The sequence below is a fragment of the Eschrichtius robustus genome, chromosome 21 (genome assembly GCF_028021215.1).
Source record: "Eschrichtius robustus isolate mEscRob2 chromosome 21, mEscRob2.pri, whole genome shotgun sequence".
In the NCBI taxonomy this organism is placed as follows: Eukaryota; Metazoa; Chordata; class Mammalia; order Artiodactyla; family Eschrichtiidae; genus Eschrichtius; species Eschrichtius robustus.
The window spans coordinates 23,790,822-23,808,036 of NC_090844.1; the positions used below are offsets into that span (position 1 = coordinate 23,790,822).

At 40.3% G+C, this 17,215-nt stretch overlaps 1 protein-coding gene across 1 annotated transcript; it reads left to right on the plus strand.

The window, feature by feature from the left end:
- The first annotated feature begins 2,128 nt into the window (after nt 1–2,128).
- Nucleotides 2,129–11,556, plus strand: LEPROTL1 (leptin receptor overlapping transcript like 1). The gene is made up of 4 exons (XM_068532194.1): nt 2,129–2,250; nt 7,820–7,895; nt 10,223–10,409; nt 11,241–11,556. The coding sequence occupies exons 1-4, from the start codon at nt 2,235–2,237 to the stop codon at nt 11,355–11,357; spliced, it is 396 nt and encodes a 131-aa protein (XP_068388295.1). The 5' UTR covers nt 2,129–2,234; the 3' UTR covers nt 11,358–11,556.
- The last annotated feature ends 5,659 nt before the right edge of the window (nt 11,557–17,215 follow it).

Genomic DNA, 17,215 nt, shown 5'->3' on the forward strand with positions numbered 1-17,215 from the left:
TTGGAGTGCAGACAAGGTCCCTGTACTCATGGAGCTTACACTGATGAGAACTAAGACAAACAAAATTAAATAATAAATTAATAAACAAAGATAATAGTGATAAGTGCATTGATGAAAATAAAACAGGGTGATACAGTAGAGACTAGGAGCCAACTTCAGGGAGGGCCTTGCTGAGGAACTGATTTTGAAGCTTTGAGACCTGAATGATGAGAAAATACAAAGATCGGGGGAGAGCCTTCACCGCCTGGGGAACAGTGGATGCAAAAGCCCTAAGTTTCTGTTTTGAGGAACATCATTCACTAATTTGATTAACACCTTTATCTATTTAGCACCTAACAGTACCTAACAGTACCTGCCAGGCACTGTTCTAGGCACTGGGGATACAGCAATGAATAAAACAAAACTTAGGGGTTGGGGGAGGCAAACAAAGCCAGGGCAACTGAAGCAAAGTAAGTTTGGGGAAGAGTGGAACAAGAGGAGGCATAACAGTGGTGGCTTGGAGTGGGACCAAGTGGAACCGGAATAAAGATAATAGAGAATTCTGGTCTCTACATGTTAGGTTTGAGGTGACTTTTAGGAATCCAGGTAGACATGTCAAATAGACACTTGGATATACAAGTCTGAATTATAGAGCCAAGGTAAACCTGGTAGTTATGCTATCAAAAAGAAGACAGTGTTTAATGCCACAGGAAGAGATACAATTCATAGGGAGAGAATTTAGATATAGCAAAGATGGAGGCCCAGGACCAAATTAAGAGAACACTAACATTTGAACCTTGAGCAGAAGTTCCTAGAAAGAGTCTGAAAAGAAATCTCTGGTGAGGTATAAGAAACAAACAGGAGAACAGTGGTATGGTAGTTGAGAGAAAGAATGGTCACCAGTGTCCACTGTTGTTGAAAGTTTGGATCAAAAAGTGACCTTTGGATTTTGAAATGCAGAGGTCACTAATTACCTTAAAAAGAGAATTTCTGTTATTTGAGATCCCATCAATTGCCATGTACAGTTCTAGACACTGGTGAACAAATATAAAATGTTGTACAAATTTACACTCTAGTGGGAGAGACAGCCAACAAATAATATAGTTCAGATAAATAATAAGTGCCTTCAACGAAGATGCAACACAGCCAAAAATAAATTAATTTAAAAAAAGAAAGGAAATTAGGGGACTAGCACTTCCCTCAGCCACCAGGGCTTGTGCCCCAAAAGGCTTCCTAAATGTGATCTTCACCTTCCCCACCCCTGTAAACACTATCCCTTCCCCATGATGGCTTTTCCCTTTTCTCTCCTAGTTACACACCTGTTCATCCTGCTGTTGTCCCTCCCTCGGGGAAATCTCACCTGACTGATCTAAATCAAAGACTGTCACAGGACTGTCTACCCACTTTCTTTGCAATTATCATTGTTGCAATGATACGCTTTTTCGTGTCTGTCTCTCTCACTAAACAGCAAGTTCCCTGAGGACAAAAACCGTACCTAGTTTTGCTCACCTCAGTGTTCCCCACACATAATCAATAAATGTTCAATTTGTAGGATTACTTAACTAAATGTATTTGTACCTCTGCTTACTTTTTTCCTAGCACTGTTACTACAAAAAAAAAAAAAAAAAAAAATCTCACAGACTCCCAAGAGCTCGGATTTGTATTAAATCCACCTGTTACTGGGTCCCGCCGCTCCTCCCTCTGGAGGTGGGTCTCACCAGACCCTAGTTCTGTGTCGGAAAGCGAGAAGCCTAGTGCAGACCACCCAACTGGCCTTACTGCTCCTTTATTACAAGATAGGGAGGAGAAAGAAATGGGTGCGTTTTGAAGGACGCAAAAGGATCCCCCAAAGGCATCACACCAGGCCTCCCAAAGGACCGCGTCGACTCGCGCTCCCTTCCCGAAGGATGGGGAGGTTGCGGGATGCGCGTTGGGGGCTGCGGGATGGAGCTTCCCCGACACTGCAGGGAACACGGGAGCTGGAGTCTCCACGGCCCGGGAACCGGGGCGGACGCGCGAAGCCTCGCAGGGCGGCGATGCCACGGGAGCAGAGCCGGGGAGGAAGGGGTCAGCCCGAAGGCCCCCAGCCCGGCGCGCCCCCCGCGCCCCAGCGCGAGCGCGAGCCGCCGGCGGAAGTGCTGCATCGCGCACTTCCGGGTGTTGTCTGGCCGCCGGCGCGCGTCTCCGGTCTCCCGGCCGCCGCCGCCGCCGCCGCCGTCGCCTCGGGTCTCGGAGGCAGGAGCGACGTCACCGCCATGGCCGGCATCAAAGGTGGGCTTGGGGCTCTGGGCGGCCGGAGGGCTGCGCGGCCGCCCCCAGAGAGGGAGAGGGGGCCCACGCAGGCCCCGCACGCCGCCTCCCGGGGCCGGGCGCGCGCCGCGGGGCCGCTGCGCTGGCGGCAGAACCCTGACCCCCGACCCCGACCCCCGGCCTGCGCCCTCGGAGCCGAGGTGGGCGCGGCGGCCTCGGGGAAAGGACGGCGGGGTCGGCGGCTTGTGCGCCAACCCCCACTTTCTGCTGAGCTCGGCAGCCTCGCTCCCACTCGTCGCGCCCCGTACGGAGAATGAAGTGGACCGCGGGGTGTTCGGAGTCCCGCAGCCGCTCGGGCCATCACACATGTTTTGCAGGAGTTTGCCTCCGAGAGTGAGGCGGGCAGAGGGTGGTTTTGAGGGGGTCGCTAGAGATGCCAGTTACGGAAAATCAGTGTCATTTCCCATTTAAAGGCACAAGTGCGGTCTTAGGGCGCTGAGCCCAACCGAGTCCTCCAGGAACGCCCTGGAAGGCCTTAGGGATGGTTCTTTCCCAAACCTCGGCGGTCACATCCACGGTCAGGACCCGTACTCAGAGCCTTACGCTCCTAAAACGGATGCATTTTGATTTGCGGTGTTGGGCTGATAGGGTAGACCCTGTGAGCGACCCCAAAGGGCTCCTTCTCCCTGCCCTCTTCACAGTTGCACGTGGAGGCTTTTTCACATTTCAAAGTTTTTATTTAGTTGGGTTTTTTTTTTAAGGTAAAAGAGTTTTTCATTAAAACTCAGTGGCAAATACTCGTTTATTAGTCAGTTTCCTTTAGAAATAGGGAATGTCGCATGCTTTCCAACTGTTTGGTATTTTTGTTAGCGTGGTTAGAAGCAAATACCATTAACGTTTTCAACTTAATTCTTGACAACGAATTACGTTGATTTCCTGATCTGAGGCTTTGTAGAAGGGGCAGGCAAGCAGGAAGTGAAAAACTTCAATAACAGTGTTTTTTCTGTGTTTTTTATCTGCTTTAAGGACAGCTTTTGCTGAGCTGCTTCCCCAGAGTCACATTTTTACTGTTTCTTGTTTGTTTGTAACATCTGAAGACATTTCATTTCCTATAGAAAACTTTGTCAATTGACCAGCTGAGATACTTTCCAGTCTCCTTTTGAACTCTAACAGACCTTTTAAAATCCCTGTGTGAAAGGCAGTTATGGTAGAATGCTGTGTTTTTTAGGATGTTGCCAGTTTCTCAGTTCTTTGCCAGTTTCTCAGTTCTTCCCCATTTCTTTACTGTCAATAAATGCAGGAGTCTCTCTCTCAAGAAAATTGTGTTTGTGGACTTAGGTGAATATTAATCAGCAGAAAGTGTCTCGGATGGGATTGTACTTACACTTTTGGTTTCAGTAAGATTTTCTGATTGTTATGATTGCTTATCAGGATGTTTTCTTCCTGTTGGCCTATCTTTATGTTAGGCAGGAGTGTTGCTATGATTTAATCCACGACTTATTTCTTAAGCCATTTGCCTATTACTTTGTTATATATTGGATTTTTCTGGTAACTCCCAGGTTAGGGAACTGGTCCCTTCTCCTACTGTAGTCTCTTCGTAATCACGAACTAGCACCCAGTCTTTTGAGAGTTTAGATAAATTGGGCTGTTCCATCCCCAGCCTGGAGGCTTTGGGAGTAGAAACCAGACTCATCTAAGTTTTGCCTTCTGGATGTCAAATCACTCAATTACAGCATAAAATTTTGCCTCATTGATGTGTCATCTAAGACAACCATTTATACACAAATGATGAGTTTTGTATATAAATCAGCCTAATTGCTTATTTCATAAGAGGAGAAACTTTACAACTTTTGAGAACACTTTTGAGCAGTTTATTTAACCCCATTGGCATTTATCTTATCCATTGTGACTGGGAGGTGAGATGTCACATAAAATTATTTTTTGATACCTGAATCTTATTTCAGTTCCTTGGGGTTTTTTTTGTTGTTTTTTTTTAAGAAATCATCTTCATTAACTTTTTAAGAGTGTACTCAAAGAATTTAGACTCTTTTTTGAGGATAAGAACATAAGTAGGGACTTCCCTGGTGGCACAGTGGTTAAGAATCTGCCTGCCAATGCAAGGGACGCGGGTTCGAGCCCTGGTCTGGGAAGATCCCACATGCCGCGGAGCAACTAAGCCCGTGCGCCACAACTACTGAGCCTGTGCTCTAGAGCCCGCGAGCCACAACTACTGAGTCCACGTGCCACAACTGCTGAAGCCCGCACGCCTAGAGCCCGTGCTCCGCAACAAGAGAAGCCACCGCAGTGAGAAGCCTGCACACTGCAATGAAGAGTAGCCCCCGCTCGCCGCAACTAGAGAAAGCCTGCACAGCAACGAAGACCCAACGCAGCAAAAAATAAATAAAATTTAAAAAAAAAAGGAACATAAGTAATTTTTCTCTGTCATAGAACAGAGTGAACTTCAGCAACCAAGTCCTAAGGCTACTTATCTCTTGGCCAAGATTATCTATCGCAAATCTGGTATGCTCTTTGAGATTTTTATGCCTGATTTAACCTTTTTTTGTTTTTCAGTCTCTTCCCCCCAATCAGAGGGCAGTTCTTGCTTGTATGCAGCTCCCCCTCCTATTTCTCATCTCTTTAAATATAGGAAGCAAAATAAGCTTACAAAATTTTGTCTTCACAAGATACAGATAACAGTAATCCAGGAAAGGAAAGTTACTTTTCACTTAACTTTGTTCTGGCTACCTGAGTCGCCTATTGAAATATATATGTATAAGTGAGCATAGATGATCCTTTAAAATTAAAAGGTTTTATTCCGCTGGAATTCACACACAGTTGTCACCAAAAATGAATAAATAACTTCTGAATAAGAGCCTAAGTGTCTGCTTATAAAGAATGTTAGCTTTAGTGTATGGGCTTTGTGGTATCTATGTTGTCTCTCTGTTTCCTTCAGGAGTCTAAGCTACATGCTGCATAAAAGGCTTTTGAATAAATAAGGTGTTATTACAGTGATGAACTTAGCTGTTTGGCAGTTACATTTCAAAAAGCAGAGATGGTGTTTTGCTTCTTCAGCATGTCTTATAACAAGTATCTTTAGTGTTCAGAGAATTATTTGCATTTTAGATCTAGTCCAACCCTTATTTTATAGAAGAAAGAACTGACACTTAGATGACTTATTTAGTCTGCTGGTAAGTGGCTGGTAGGAGCTGGGACCCAGTGCCTCCTGACTCTCCGTTACGGCTGTTTCTGCTCTGCTGCATTGGGCTCTCTTCTCTTTTTTCATCTCCCTCTCTCTCTCTTTTCCCTTTGCTTCCTTTTGTTCATTCTACACATATTTATTATTGAGTGTTAAGAGCTGAGGCCTGAACATCAGAAACAGAAGAACTCTTTCCCTGCTCTTGTGGCGTGAACAGCTTACAAGGGAAGACAAATACAAATCAATGTAACATTGCAGCTGTGATAAATGAGCACAAGGGAGGCATCCAGAGCAGAGAGGACCTCTGCACGTGCACATCCCTCAGCCTGGAATGTTCCCCCCAGATAGCCATGAGATTGATTCACTTCTTCATTTCATATAGATCTCTGCTTAGATGTGTCTCCTCATCAGAGACGCCTTCCCGGCTGATGCATCTAGAAAAGCACTCCCACCCCCTTACTTGATTTTTTTTTCCATAACATTTGACATTTATTTGCTTACTTTTTTAAAAAAATCGCTTTATTCTCCCACCAGAATGTAAGCATGAGAGCAAGAGCTTCGATTTCTTTTCATTGCACTGTCTCCAGTGTCAAGAACAGTGTGTGACACACAGTAGGCACTCAGTAGATATTTGTGGAATAAGTGAATAAATAAACATAATGGGAATCGGTCTAGTCACGGGCTTTGCAAAAACTTCACTGAGGAAGAGATAACTGGGCTGTGACCTGAAGGAAAAGTAGAAGTTCACTTGGCAGAAAGAGGCAAGGACTGGGACAAGAATTCAAGCTCCATGAGTGTGACATGGCCTTGCCTGTTCATTAACATGTCCCCAGCACCTGTTAGGTATTTGGTTCTATGTAGACATTTCTTGAATGAAATAAGTGAATGAAAAAGCGTCTGAGGTAGAAGGGATAGCATGTGCAAAGGCCCTGTGGGTGAGGGAGCTGGCTGATTTCCAGGAGAGGAAAGGGGGCCGGTACAGCTGCAGTGCAGAGACCAAGGCGTGCTAGCCTGTGGTGATGTGTGTCCAAGCAAGGAAGTGGCGTCAGCTTATGAGGACCTGTCTTGAACTGAACAAAACAAATGGTAAACTTGGTATTTTCCTCACTGCTTACATGGCATTCCCTTGTAAACATGAAGTTCCTCTTTTGCTGCAGATTAAAGTGCAAGTGTGTCTTTTTCTTTGTGCAACTGAAAATCTAATGGCATTAAGGACTAAGTAAATGTGTTCACGGTTGACATGACCTACATCACTGATCTGAATGAAAACGAAATCTGCCCGGCTCCCATGTCAGTGGGTGTCCTTGATTATGACCATCTTAATTCAGAGAAGTATATCAGTAGTTCTTAGCAGGATTTAACCCCTTAAGTGTTAATTTTGGTATATGTTGGATTTTGTCTTGGTAATTTGTAGACCTTCGACAGCTCTTTTGAATTTTAATGTTTCTGTTAAGGTTAGTAGACTGCATCATTTAAAAAAAAAAAAAGTAAGTTATTCTCTTAGCCACTGTAGTTGCAGAAATATAGGTTATATAGAATTCAAAATAAATTGATCATTTGTTTCTTTGCTTAATTCTAAGCCATTGATTAACTATGTATATTCAAGGAAGTTGTTTCTACTTACTTATCTATGTGAAAACACTTTATAAAACATAATGCTTTGTATAAGTGTGTGTGTGTGACTTCAGAAACTATATTTCAGCTATAGAATGCATCTGTTGCTTGTGATAATGTCTTAAAACAGTGATACCACCGAAGGATTGTGCCTGTTATCCTGCAGATTTTCTAATGTGTAGGAGCTTAGGGAAAGAAACCCAGCTATTGTTTTGCAAACTATTTAAATATCTGTAGCAGAATTAATTGACTGAGTTTACTGACTACAGATATCCTTGGACACTTTTCACCTGTGCCTGTTGGGGGTGTGTGTGCAGGAAGTAGGAACTGCTCAGGAGAGGGTTTCCCACAGATGAGGCTTCTGAAGTCCAGGAAAGTTGACTGCGGAGTTTCTCCACATACCACTTTTCAAAACTGTAATGATCTGAGGAGTGAGTATCATACTAATGCCTGGAGGAGCATTGGTCTCGCAGACTGGGATGCTCATTTGACATGGAACCAGTAATTTGGGAATGTGGTGATGTGCTGGCGATAGGTCAGGCCTTTGAATATCAGTATCACTGTATTTTGCTTTGAAGATGCCACAAAAGACTTATTCTGAAACCAGATAACTTCAGCTTTCGAAGATGATTCACTAATACATTTGCTTTTTTGGTGTGTTTTGTTTGCTTTTTGCCTCTGGGATCACAGGTAATGTTCAGACTGTTAATAGTAATATTAATAAAAATAATGTTAATTTAATTACTATTTCAATTTGTCTTTTCATTATTTACTTTGCAGCTTTGATTAGCTTGTCCTTCGGAGGAGCAGTTGGGCTGATGTTTTTGATGCTTGGATGCGCCCTTCCCATATACAAGTATGTAAAATTGCTGTCTTCTTGAATGTTTAAGTGTAAAATTTTTCTACTTTTAAAATTAAAAAAATTTTTTTTTACTACAATAGAAGTAATCCTGAGAAATGATCATTTACCAAGGACGAACTTTAAGTCTTCACTTAAAATGTGTTTGAAAAGATTTTAGGACAGCAGCGTGCAAAAAAGACTTTGGCTGTCCTTGACTACTGCTAAGTCTTTAATGGCAGGATAGCAACACAGTAGCCCAGCACTACTGCTTAATTTTGAGAACCAACTGATTAAATTAAATACAAGAAAATGTAAAATGTCTTTGGAGCAAAAACAAACAAAAACCTGTAAGCAGAGTCAAGAGCAACTGACAAAAAAAGTCATGTAAACAATTACTTTCCTTAGGACAGAGAGAATTTTTTTAAATTAATAGGATAAATTAGTAAGAAAAATACAGGGCTTCCCTGGTGGTGCAGTGGTTAAGAATCCGCCTGCCAATGCCGGGGACACAGATTCGAGCCCTGGTCCGGGAAGATCCCACATGCCGCGGGGCAACTAAGCCCGTGCACCACAACTACTGAGCCTGCGCTCTACAGCCTGTGAGCCACAACTGCTGAACCTGCCTACCACAACTCCTGAAGCCTGCACACCTAGAGCCCGTGCTCCGCAACAAGAGAAGGCACCGCAGTGAGAAGCCTGCGCACCTCAACAAAGAGTAGCCCCTGCTCACCATAACTAGAGAAAGCCCACGCGCAGCAACCCAACACAGCCAAAAATAAGTAAAATAAATAAATTTCTTTTTAAATCAGAAAAAAAAAAAATACAGACAATGCAATAGAAAAATGAACTACAGATATGAAAAAAGAACTGCAGATTGCTACTAAGAACATGAAAATACACTCAACCTCACTCAAAATTAAATGAAATCCATTGGCAAAGATAAAAGATATGGCAAACAAGCATTGTCATGTACTCTGGGTGGAAGTTTAAATAGGTGCAAGTCCTCTGGGAGGCCAGCTTGCCTGTAGCTCTCAAAATGTATATATTCTTTGAACTAGCCTTTCCACTTCTTAGAATTACTCATAGAAATCCACTTACAGATGTTTGCAAAGATATGTGTAGATATGGGGGAGAGGACGGATGTTCATGGCAGCCTTGTTTATAATAACAACAACAACAACAACAAAAAACTGGAAGCATCCTAAAGGTCTGTCAAAAGAAAAATGATAAATTATAGTACATCCATCAATGAAAGTACTAGGCAGTCTTAAAAAGAAGAAGAGCTGGATTGCTAATATGTAAAATAAGATATATTGTTAAATTTAAAAGTGCAGTGATTCATTCATATCTTTAAAGTTTATCTACATGGGAATATGGAAGGACCCAGATCAGTAGGAGTGGGGAAGACACAGGCAACCTTGGTTTTTCACTTTTTGTGCTTTTATATTTTTTGCACGTTTTTTCCCTTAAACTTATGTCCATTTGTAATTTTTTTTTCTTGAAATATTTAGGAAAAGATCTTTTAGGAAAAACATACAGATAAATCTTTGCTTATCATGTGTGTCTAAGTACAAGCAAATCTCCATTATGATGTGTATTTTATTTTATGGCAGTTTTAAAAGCCGTCTATTTCTTTTTAACTTTTTATTTTGAAATGACGATGGGCTCTCAAGAAGTTGCGAAAGTAGTATAGAGAAGTCCCTTATACCCTTCACACATCTTCTCCCAGTGTTAATATCTTACACAACTGTTTTATATGATCACAAACAGGAAATGACATTGGCACAATACAATAGCTAGACTGTAGACTAAAAGCCATCTACTTTTATTGTGATAAAGTTGATATTCTGACTGAAAGTCTTCAATATTACTGTCAGTTCATTTTCTGTATTTTGATTTCAGTATTTTGGGAGTTCCTAGTGACCTGTGGAAAGTTTGGGAGTGTTCCAGCTTCGTGCTAAGGCAGGATATTAGAAGTCAAGGGCATGAATCTTGAATTTTAAAAATTACTGTTAATAATTCCATTTTTCAATAATCCCTTTTTATTTATAACCTAAAATGAAAAAAATATTTTTAATTTTGGGCTTTGATTCCAACTGTTAAAATTCATAAAGTGTTTTCTTTTAATTTGAGAAATATTTAACCATTGTATCATAACTTTAGGAATACTGTGACTCTAAATGTCTCTCTTTTCAGTGTTCAGGTTATAGCTTATTTTTAAACTGTGTTATATTTTGTACCTTGCAACATGCTTCGGTCCTTATTTTTAAAAAGAGTGGATTTTGTGTGAGGAAAATGACAAAGATAGCAAAAACTACATTAACTTATTTTTCTTTTTCTAGCCAATACTGGCCTCTCTTTGTTCTGTTTTTTTACATCCTTTCACCTATTCCATACTGCATAGCAAGAAGATTAGTGGATGATACGGATGCTATGAGTAACGCCTGTAAGGAACTGGCCATATTTCTTACAACAGGCATTGTGGTCTCAGCTTTTGGACTCCCTATTGTATTTGCCAGAGCACACCTGGTAAGTGAAAGCATTCTTCTAATGGTTTTACATTAGATTGTGTTCAGTTTTTCTCAGGAAAAAAGTTTTTGTTAAATGACATGAAAAAGAGATGAGAGACATAGGAGCCTAGAGGATAAGAGATAAAAAAAATCTTAACTTTTGTTGTTGTTAACTGGTGGAAATACTGGAGAGCGTTGGCAGCGACAGTTGGCTTGCCAGTACTTCACTGTCAGAATTGGGCACATGGACGCGGCCAGTGCTGAACAACCACAGGCCTGCCCTGTACGGCTTAAACATGGAAGACCCAGGAGATCCGTGTTCTCTGCAGGTGGGAGAGTACCAAAGAGTAGAAGAGGCCTCCCAGACTCACCAGTCAGATTCGCTCCTCCACCTCTGGGCGGGTGGAGGTGGCAGAGAAGACGGACTGGCCGCCCTTCCACATGGAGAGGGCGATGACTCCCCGCCTCTTGAAAAGAATGTGCACGAGTGTGTTTGCATCTCTGATACTTTAAATTTAATCTGCTCTCTAGATAAAATTTTTAGGTTCACTAATGAAGAGTTGGAACAAACTTCTTTGTAATCAGAAAATTGTAGAATTCTGTGCTGCCTCCTCATAGCCTGGAAGTTAGGCTTGCTTTTGAATAATTATCATCTTCCATGACTTTCTGTCTCTTTAAAGGAACCAGCAATACATAAGAACAGCATTACATGTTCAGCAGCGTCAAAGTTATTATTACAAGTTGTATTTGTTTTGGATCGTGATGAGCTTCAACTAGAGCCTTGATTCACTTTTCGTTTCCTTGTTGTTTTTCATGTCTGTTAACTGGGCGTTTCTGTCTTCGTCTGTAGATCGAGTGGGGAGCTTGTGCACTTGTCCTCACCGGAAACACTGTCATCTTTGCAACTATCCTGGGCTTTTTCTTGGTCTTTGGCAGCAATGATGACTTCAGCTGGCAGCAGTGGTGAAAGGAATTACTGAACTCTTGTCAGATGGACTTCTTGTCCTTTCTCAGCCGTCCGTGCACACAGGAGCCGGGGCAGTGACGCTGAGCAGCGGAGCAAGCCTCTTGGGGGTGTTCTAGGTGCTCCTTCTCACTTGTCTTGTAAGCGTACTCTTTTCACAGAGACTTGCTAGAGGATTAAAAGGATTTTCTCTTTTGGAAAAGCTTGACTGATTTCACACTTATCTCTAGTATGCTTTTTGTGGTGTCCTGCTGAATTTAAATATTTATGTGTTTTCCCTGTTCAGTTTTTTTTTTTAACCAGTATGCAATGTTAAATATTTTTTAAATCTAATAACCATTTGCATTGGTTAGGAACTAGAGTTCTGCTGGCTATTACTGGGCTCAAGTACTTTTTTTTTTCTTAAAATTATTTAACCTCCATTACTACACAAAGTTATAAAGATAAGTTTTTCAATCAGTCAGGATGACATCACTCCCAATTTTATGCAAACATGCAGACTATTAGCATACCTTATAGACTATATACTCAGTGCAAATATAGCTGCATTTATACCTCAGAGGGGCCAAGTATTAATGCCACGCCCTCCATAAGGGTTGCTGGTTTTGCTGGAAAGCAGGTGTTTTGTGAATTGAAAATTATTTTATGGAATTGCTACAAAGGAGTGCTTTTATTCTCAATTGTTAGAAGAACTTATTGTTACAGGTAAGAGTGTAAAAACAGATTTTTGAGATACGGTTTTTATTTATGTTTGTTATAATTAGAGTGAGTTGCATTGTGGGAAGAAACGATGTTGAAATTCCATTTTTTTGAATCCTGTTTCTATTTATAAGTGAAATTTTTAATCTTCTTTCAGTCTTTCATGTTTTACGTGGGTAAAGGGACACACACAGAACTACTACTGATACGGGAAAGTGTATGTTTGCATCCCACATACTAGAAAACCTTTTCCTGCCTCCTTATAACTTATTTTATACATTGTATATATTAAGTAAAATAACTTTTCCAATATGGTTTAATAACACGTTAAGTTAGAGGTTTTAACGCACCTGGAGAGTGATTGCTCCGCCATACGTTCAGAGTGCCCCAGCCTCGCAAGGCCTTGACGTGATTAACAAGTGACTTGTTAGTTCTGCCATTAATTCATGTATTAACAACTCAAGATTTAGACCACGGTAATTGTAGTTCTTATCCCCTAAGGTTATATCATATGTAATTTTAAAATATTTAAGGCAAGTTTCCTGTATACCTCTCAACTGTTTTGATTTTTATTTCACCGTCATAGATTTGCTGTTTCCTTTTATAAATGGCCGATTGTGTGAATTAATGCAAAGTAGCCAAATCCAGCTGTATAGCAGCTTCAGACACAAAGCTGATCAAAAAATTCCCAGTAACCAGGCATGATCAAATTGTAGTGGTCATTCCATATCACAATTATCAGTGCTTTTTTTCAGGAGCTAGTTATGAAAATGTTCAAGTTGGTCTAACAGTATTTTGTTGAGGACATTTGTTTATATGTTTATTCAGTATACTTTCATAAAATCTGTTCTGCCTTCAGACGAAATGGAGCAATCATGACAACTATCTTGTTCTATAAAGTTGATTTCTCCAAAAAATGGGAACAAATTGTGGGTTTGTTCAGCTTTTTACTAAAGATGCCTCAAGGCCACGGGCTTTATCGCCCAACTCAAGTTGTTGCTTTGAGCCGTGAGATGGGAAGCAGAATAAAAATGCGTGCATGCGGCTGTCGCATTTGCACACAGGCTGAAAGCAGCTTGCAGTGTTAGGATGTGGTGGGCGTAAAGATGAAGGGGCAGCCACTCGTGGATTAGGCAGCTGGTGATACAGTTGGGAACTCAGTGCCTGTGATCTACTCAATTTCTTTTCTTTTTTTTTTTTTTTTTTTTTCCCAAAGTACATTCTCTGGTCTTCCCCCATCCATTTTCTGTTCTAGAATGTCAGTGCAGTGCACTGCTGCTCTTTTATTTACTTGGCCATAGACTTTTTCTGAGAGCTGCATATTTCTTCTGTATACTAATCGCACTGGCAGCATTGTGTCTTTGACCTTGCACACTAGCTTGACGTAGTGCTGGCTCTGATTTCTAGGCTAGTTACTTGAGGTCTGAATTTTCCATAGAATGTGCACTGATCCTGCATTGCCATTCTTCTATGGAAAGAGAACTTTTGATGATGAAACAATAAAGATTTTAAATGTCTATTTTAGTTTGTGGGTGTTTTTGAAATGAAAATATACAACACACTTCAGTTGCTGAAGTGTGCGTTATCCATTTTAACAATGGGATATAAAGCAAGGATGACGTTAGTTATAAGGTTAGTCTTGCAGAAGTTTCACTTCCAAAATAAAAGTGAAACCATAGTAATAAATACTACAGTGAAGCTGTATGATTTTGAGCTGTAGTAAAAGGATTGGTAATCTGGGAGAGTAGAATTTTTACCTGACCTTTTAGAAAAATAGCCATAGAAGGTTTTGTTGACATAAAAAGACTACTGACCGTTAAAAGTCAAGGTTGTACTTGTTCTTAAATTTTAAGAACTTTTTTTAATGACTGCACATTTTATTATATATTTATTATTATTCATCATTAGAGCATTTTGCTTTTTGCAGACATTTCAAACAGTTAAAGGTAAAAAAAATTCATCTGTGTGGTACAATGTAAACAGAGAAGGGTACTGTTCTCTTATCAAACATGAATCTTTTCCCAAGTTGTCCTAATTATAATCTCATTGTATACTTTTAAAAAAAATTCAAATCATAGGTTCTTAGGTTTTAAAAAAAATTCAAATCATAGGTCTGCTTTAATATGATTTTGGGGGCATTGTGAAAATAATCCAGACTTTTAAAGTAAACTCTAGAATGTTTATATTGAATGTGACTAGATTTATAAGTTTCAGGTAACTTTAAATCACATCAAATTTAACAAGCAGCCATGCAACATTACTATTAAGTGGTATGTACATTTTAGATCTCAGGAGGCTTTTTGATGCATAAATTGGTGGGAATTTCAAATTCATATTTCTTCTGTATAAGCCTGTATTACCTTTTCTGTCAGAAAAGATTAGGGAGCTCTTGTTTTATTGCAGGACTCCTAATTTTCTTGCAGTCCCAGGGAAGAGAACATATCCTGTAAAATAAATATTCCAGACAACTAAAGCTTAACTCAAAAAGAACTATCTTTGTTTTACTTTAACTATTTTGACCTAAGTATTAAATGGATCATATACTTTTATACTTTCTTAGACTATATTAAAACATTTTGATTTTTCCTTGGTAATTTAGGGTTATCATAAATTATTTTTCCCCTATTTTTTATTTTTATAATTGTTTATTGATAGTTGATGTACAATATCATCTAAGTTTCAGGCGTACAATATAGTGATTCACAATTTTTAAAGGTTATACATTTATAGTTATTATAAAATATCGGCTGTACTCCCTGTTTGTACAGTATATCCTTGTAGCTTTTTTTTTTTAACTTTTTATTTTATATTGGAGTATACTTGATTAACAATGTTGTGATAGTCTTAGGTGTACAGCAAAGTGATTTTAGTTATACATATACACGTATCTATTCTTTTTCAAGTTCTTTTCCCATTTAGGTTGTTATATAATATTGAGCAGAATTCCCTGTGCTCTTTTCCCCTATTTTAAATGGCCCCTGACCTGTATGTTTCTGGAATTGTGTCTTTGCCAGCTTTTCTTACAACTGAGTGTTCCTAACACTCCTTAACTTCTTTTATTTCTAATTTTCTAGGCAATAATATGTTAGTAAGAATGGAGTGTGGTCAGGGGGAAAAAATGAGGTAACCAAACTGACTGAATCAAGTATATAACATTTCTGTACACAATACAACATCGTTGGAGTTAACTAGGGTGTCTCCCACCTCTTACAAATGAAATGCTTTGCGACGGAAATGGCTCTTTAAAAAACTGTCGTTAACTGTATATAGATAAGGGGGGTGGGAGGAGCACCAGATAGGGAGATGGCACAGTGCCAAGCAGAGGCGTTAGAGTTCAGTTTTCCACGCTTTCATGTAGGAGTTATTCCGAGCTTAAGGTCCTCACAGACCTTTGTCTGACTTCTGAGATCTTACATCTCTCTTCACCGTCTGTTTTCGGTTGCAGAAAGTCTAGAGATAGAGACAGTTTTGCTGTTTATTTATTTATTTATTTTTAATTAATTAATTTATTTTTATTTTTGGCTGTGTTGGGTCTCCGTTTCTGTGCGAGGGCTTTCTCTAGTTGTGGCGAGCGGGGGCCACTCTTCATCGCGGTGCGCGGGCCTCTTACTGTCGCGGCCTCTCTTGTTGCGGAGCACAGGCTCCAGACGCACAGGCTCAGTAATTGTGGCTCACGGGCCTAGTTGCTCCGTGGCATGTGGGATCTTCCCAGACCAGGGCTTGAACCCGTGTTCCCTGCATTGGCAGGCAGATTCTCAACCACTGCGCCACCAGGGAAGCCCCTCCTGTTTATTTATTTTTTTTTTTTTATGTTATTATTTCTGCTTTTAATTTAATTTATTTATTTGTTTATTTATTTATGGCTGTGTTGGGTCTTCGTTTCTGTGCGAGGGCTTTCTCCAGTTGTGGCAAGCGGGGGCCACTCTTCATCGCGGTGCGCGGGCCTCTCACTATCGCGGCCTCTCTTGTTGCGGAGCACAGGCTCCAGACGCGCAGGCTCAGTAATTGTGGCTCACGGGTCCAGTCGCTCCGCGGCATGTGGGATCTTCCCAGACCAGGGCTCGAACCCGTGTGCCCTGCATTGGCAGGCAGATTCTCAACCACTGCGCCACCAGGGAAGCCCCTTCCTGTTTATTTTTATAGGAACTTCGTACTGTATATTTTGCTTCCAATCTCTTGAAGATAATTTGAATTCATCCCTGGGTTTAGGACTATAGGACTATATGCTGTAGTCACAGCAATTCAAATATTAACTCTTAATCTTGTAAATTCCAGCTGGAAAGAATAAAACAGAGAAAGTCAAAAAATGTTTCCACAGCTGAGAAATTAAGACCATAAAACATTCCTTTTTCAATTATAGTTCTGTTTTCTTTTGTGTATTTAGAGGCAGCACTAAAAGGGGAAGTCAGGAATTTTTTATTTCAGGAGCCAGTAGAATGGCTAATACTATGAAAGAGAAACTTTGTTACAGTTTACAACCATAGGAACCATCAAATAGAATAAAATATTATAGAACAAACATGAGTATTTCCATATGTGTTTTAATAAGAGCATTAAGAGCATTACTACTTTATAACTTAGTTATCCTGATTCATAGTTTGGCGTTTCATATCAGAAATGTCTTTTTCTCATATCAGATCAGTTATTGTTTAATATTATGTAAATACAGTGTGAAATAAGTGTCAGTGAACTTGTGTAGATTTGTGAAACTCTCCAAAATAGGACAGATGTTTTCCTGAAAGCTAGGTATACTTAACATAGAACATTTGAAAATTGTTTCTAAAAGTGTTCACAATTGAACAATTTCTTAGGATTGGACTAAGATGAATGGATTTTTATTTATTTTCGTCATGCTCCAAAACATAAGTAAGAATCAGCTCTAAAACCTAGTTATGGGTATAGTAGTGAAGAAGAGGGTGTTAGTCTCCTAAGGATTAAGAAAAGCTGGGTTTGGGAATTCCCCGGCTGTCCAGTGGTTAGGACTCCACAGTTTCACTGCCGAGGGCTCAGGTTCAAGTTCAGTCCCTGGTCGGGGAGCTAAGATCCCACAGCCACATGGTGCAGCTAAAACAAAAGAAAAGCTGGGTTTGAGCCATACTCCGTACCTAGAAAAGTCCTTTGTTCCCAGCGGCAGTTATACACTACAGGACCGATTCTAGGTA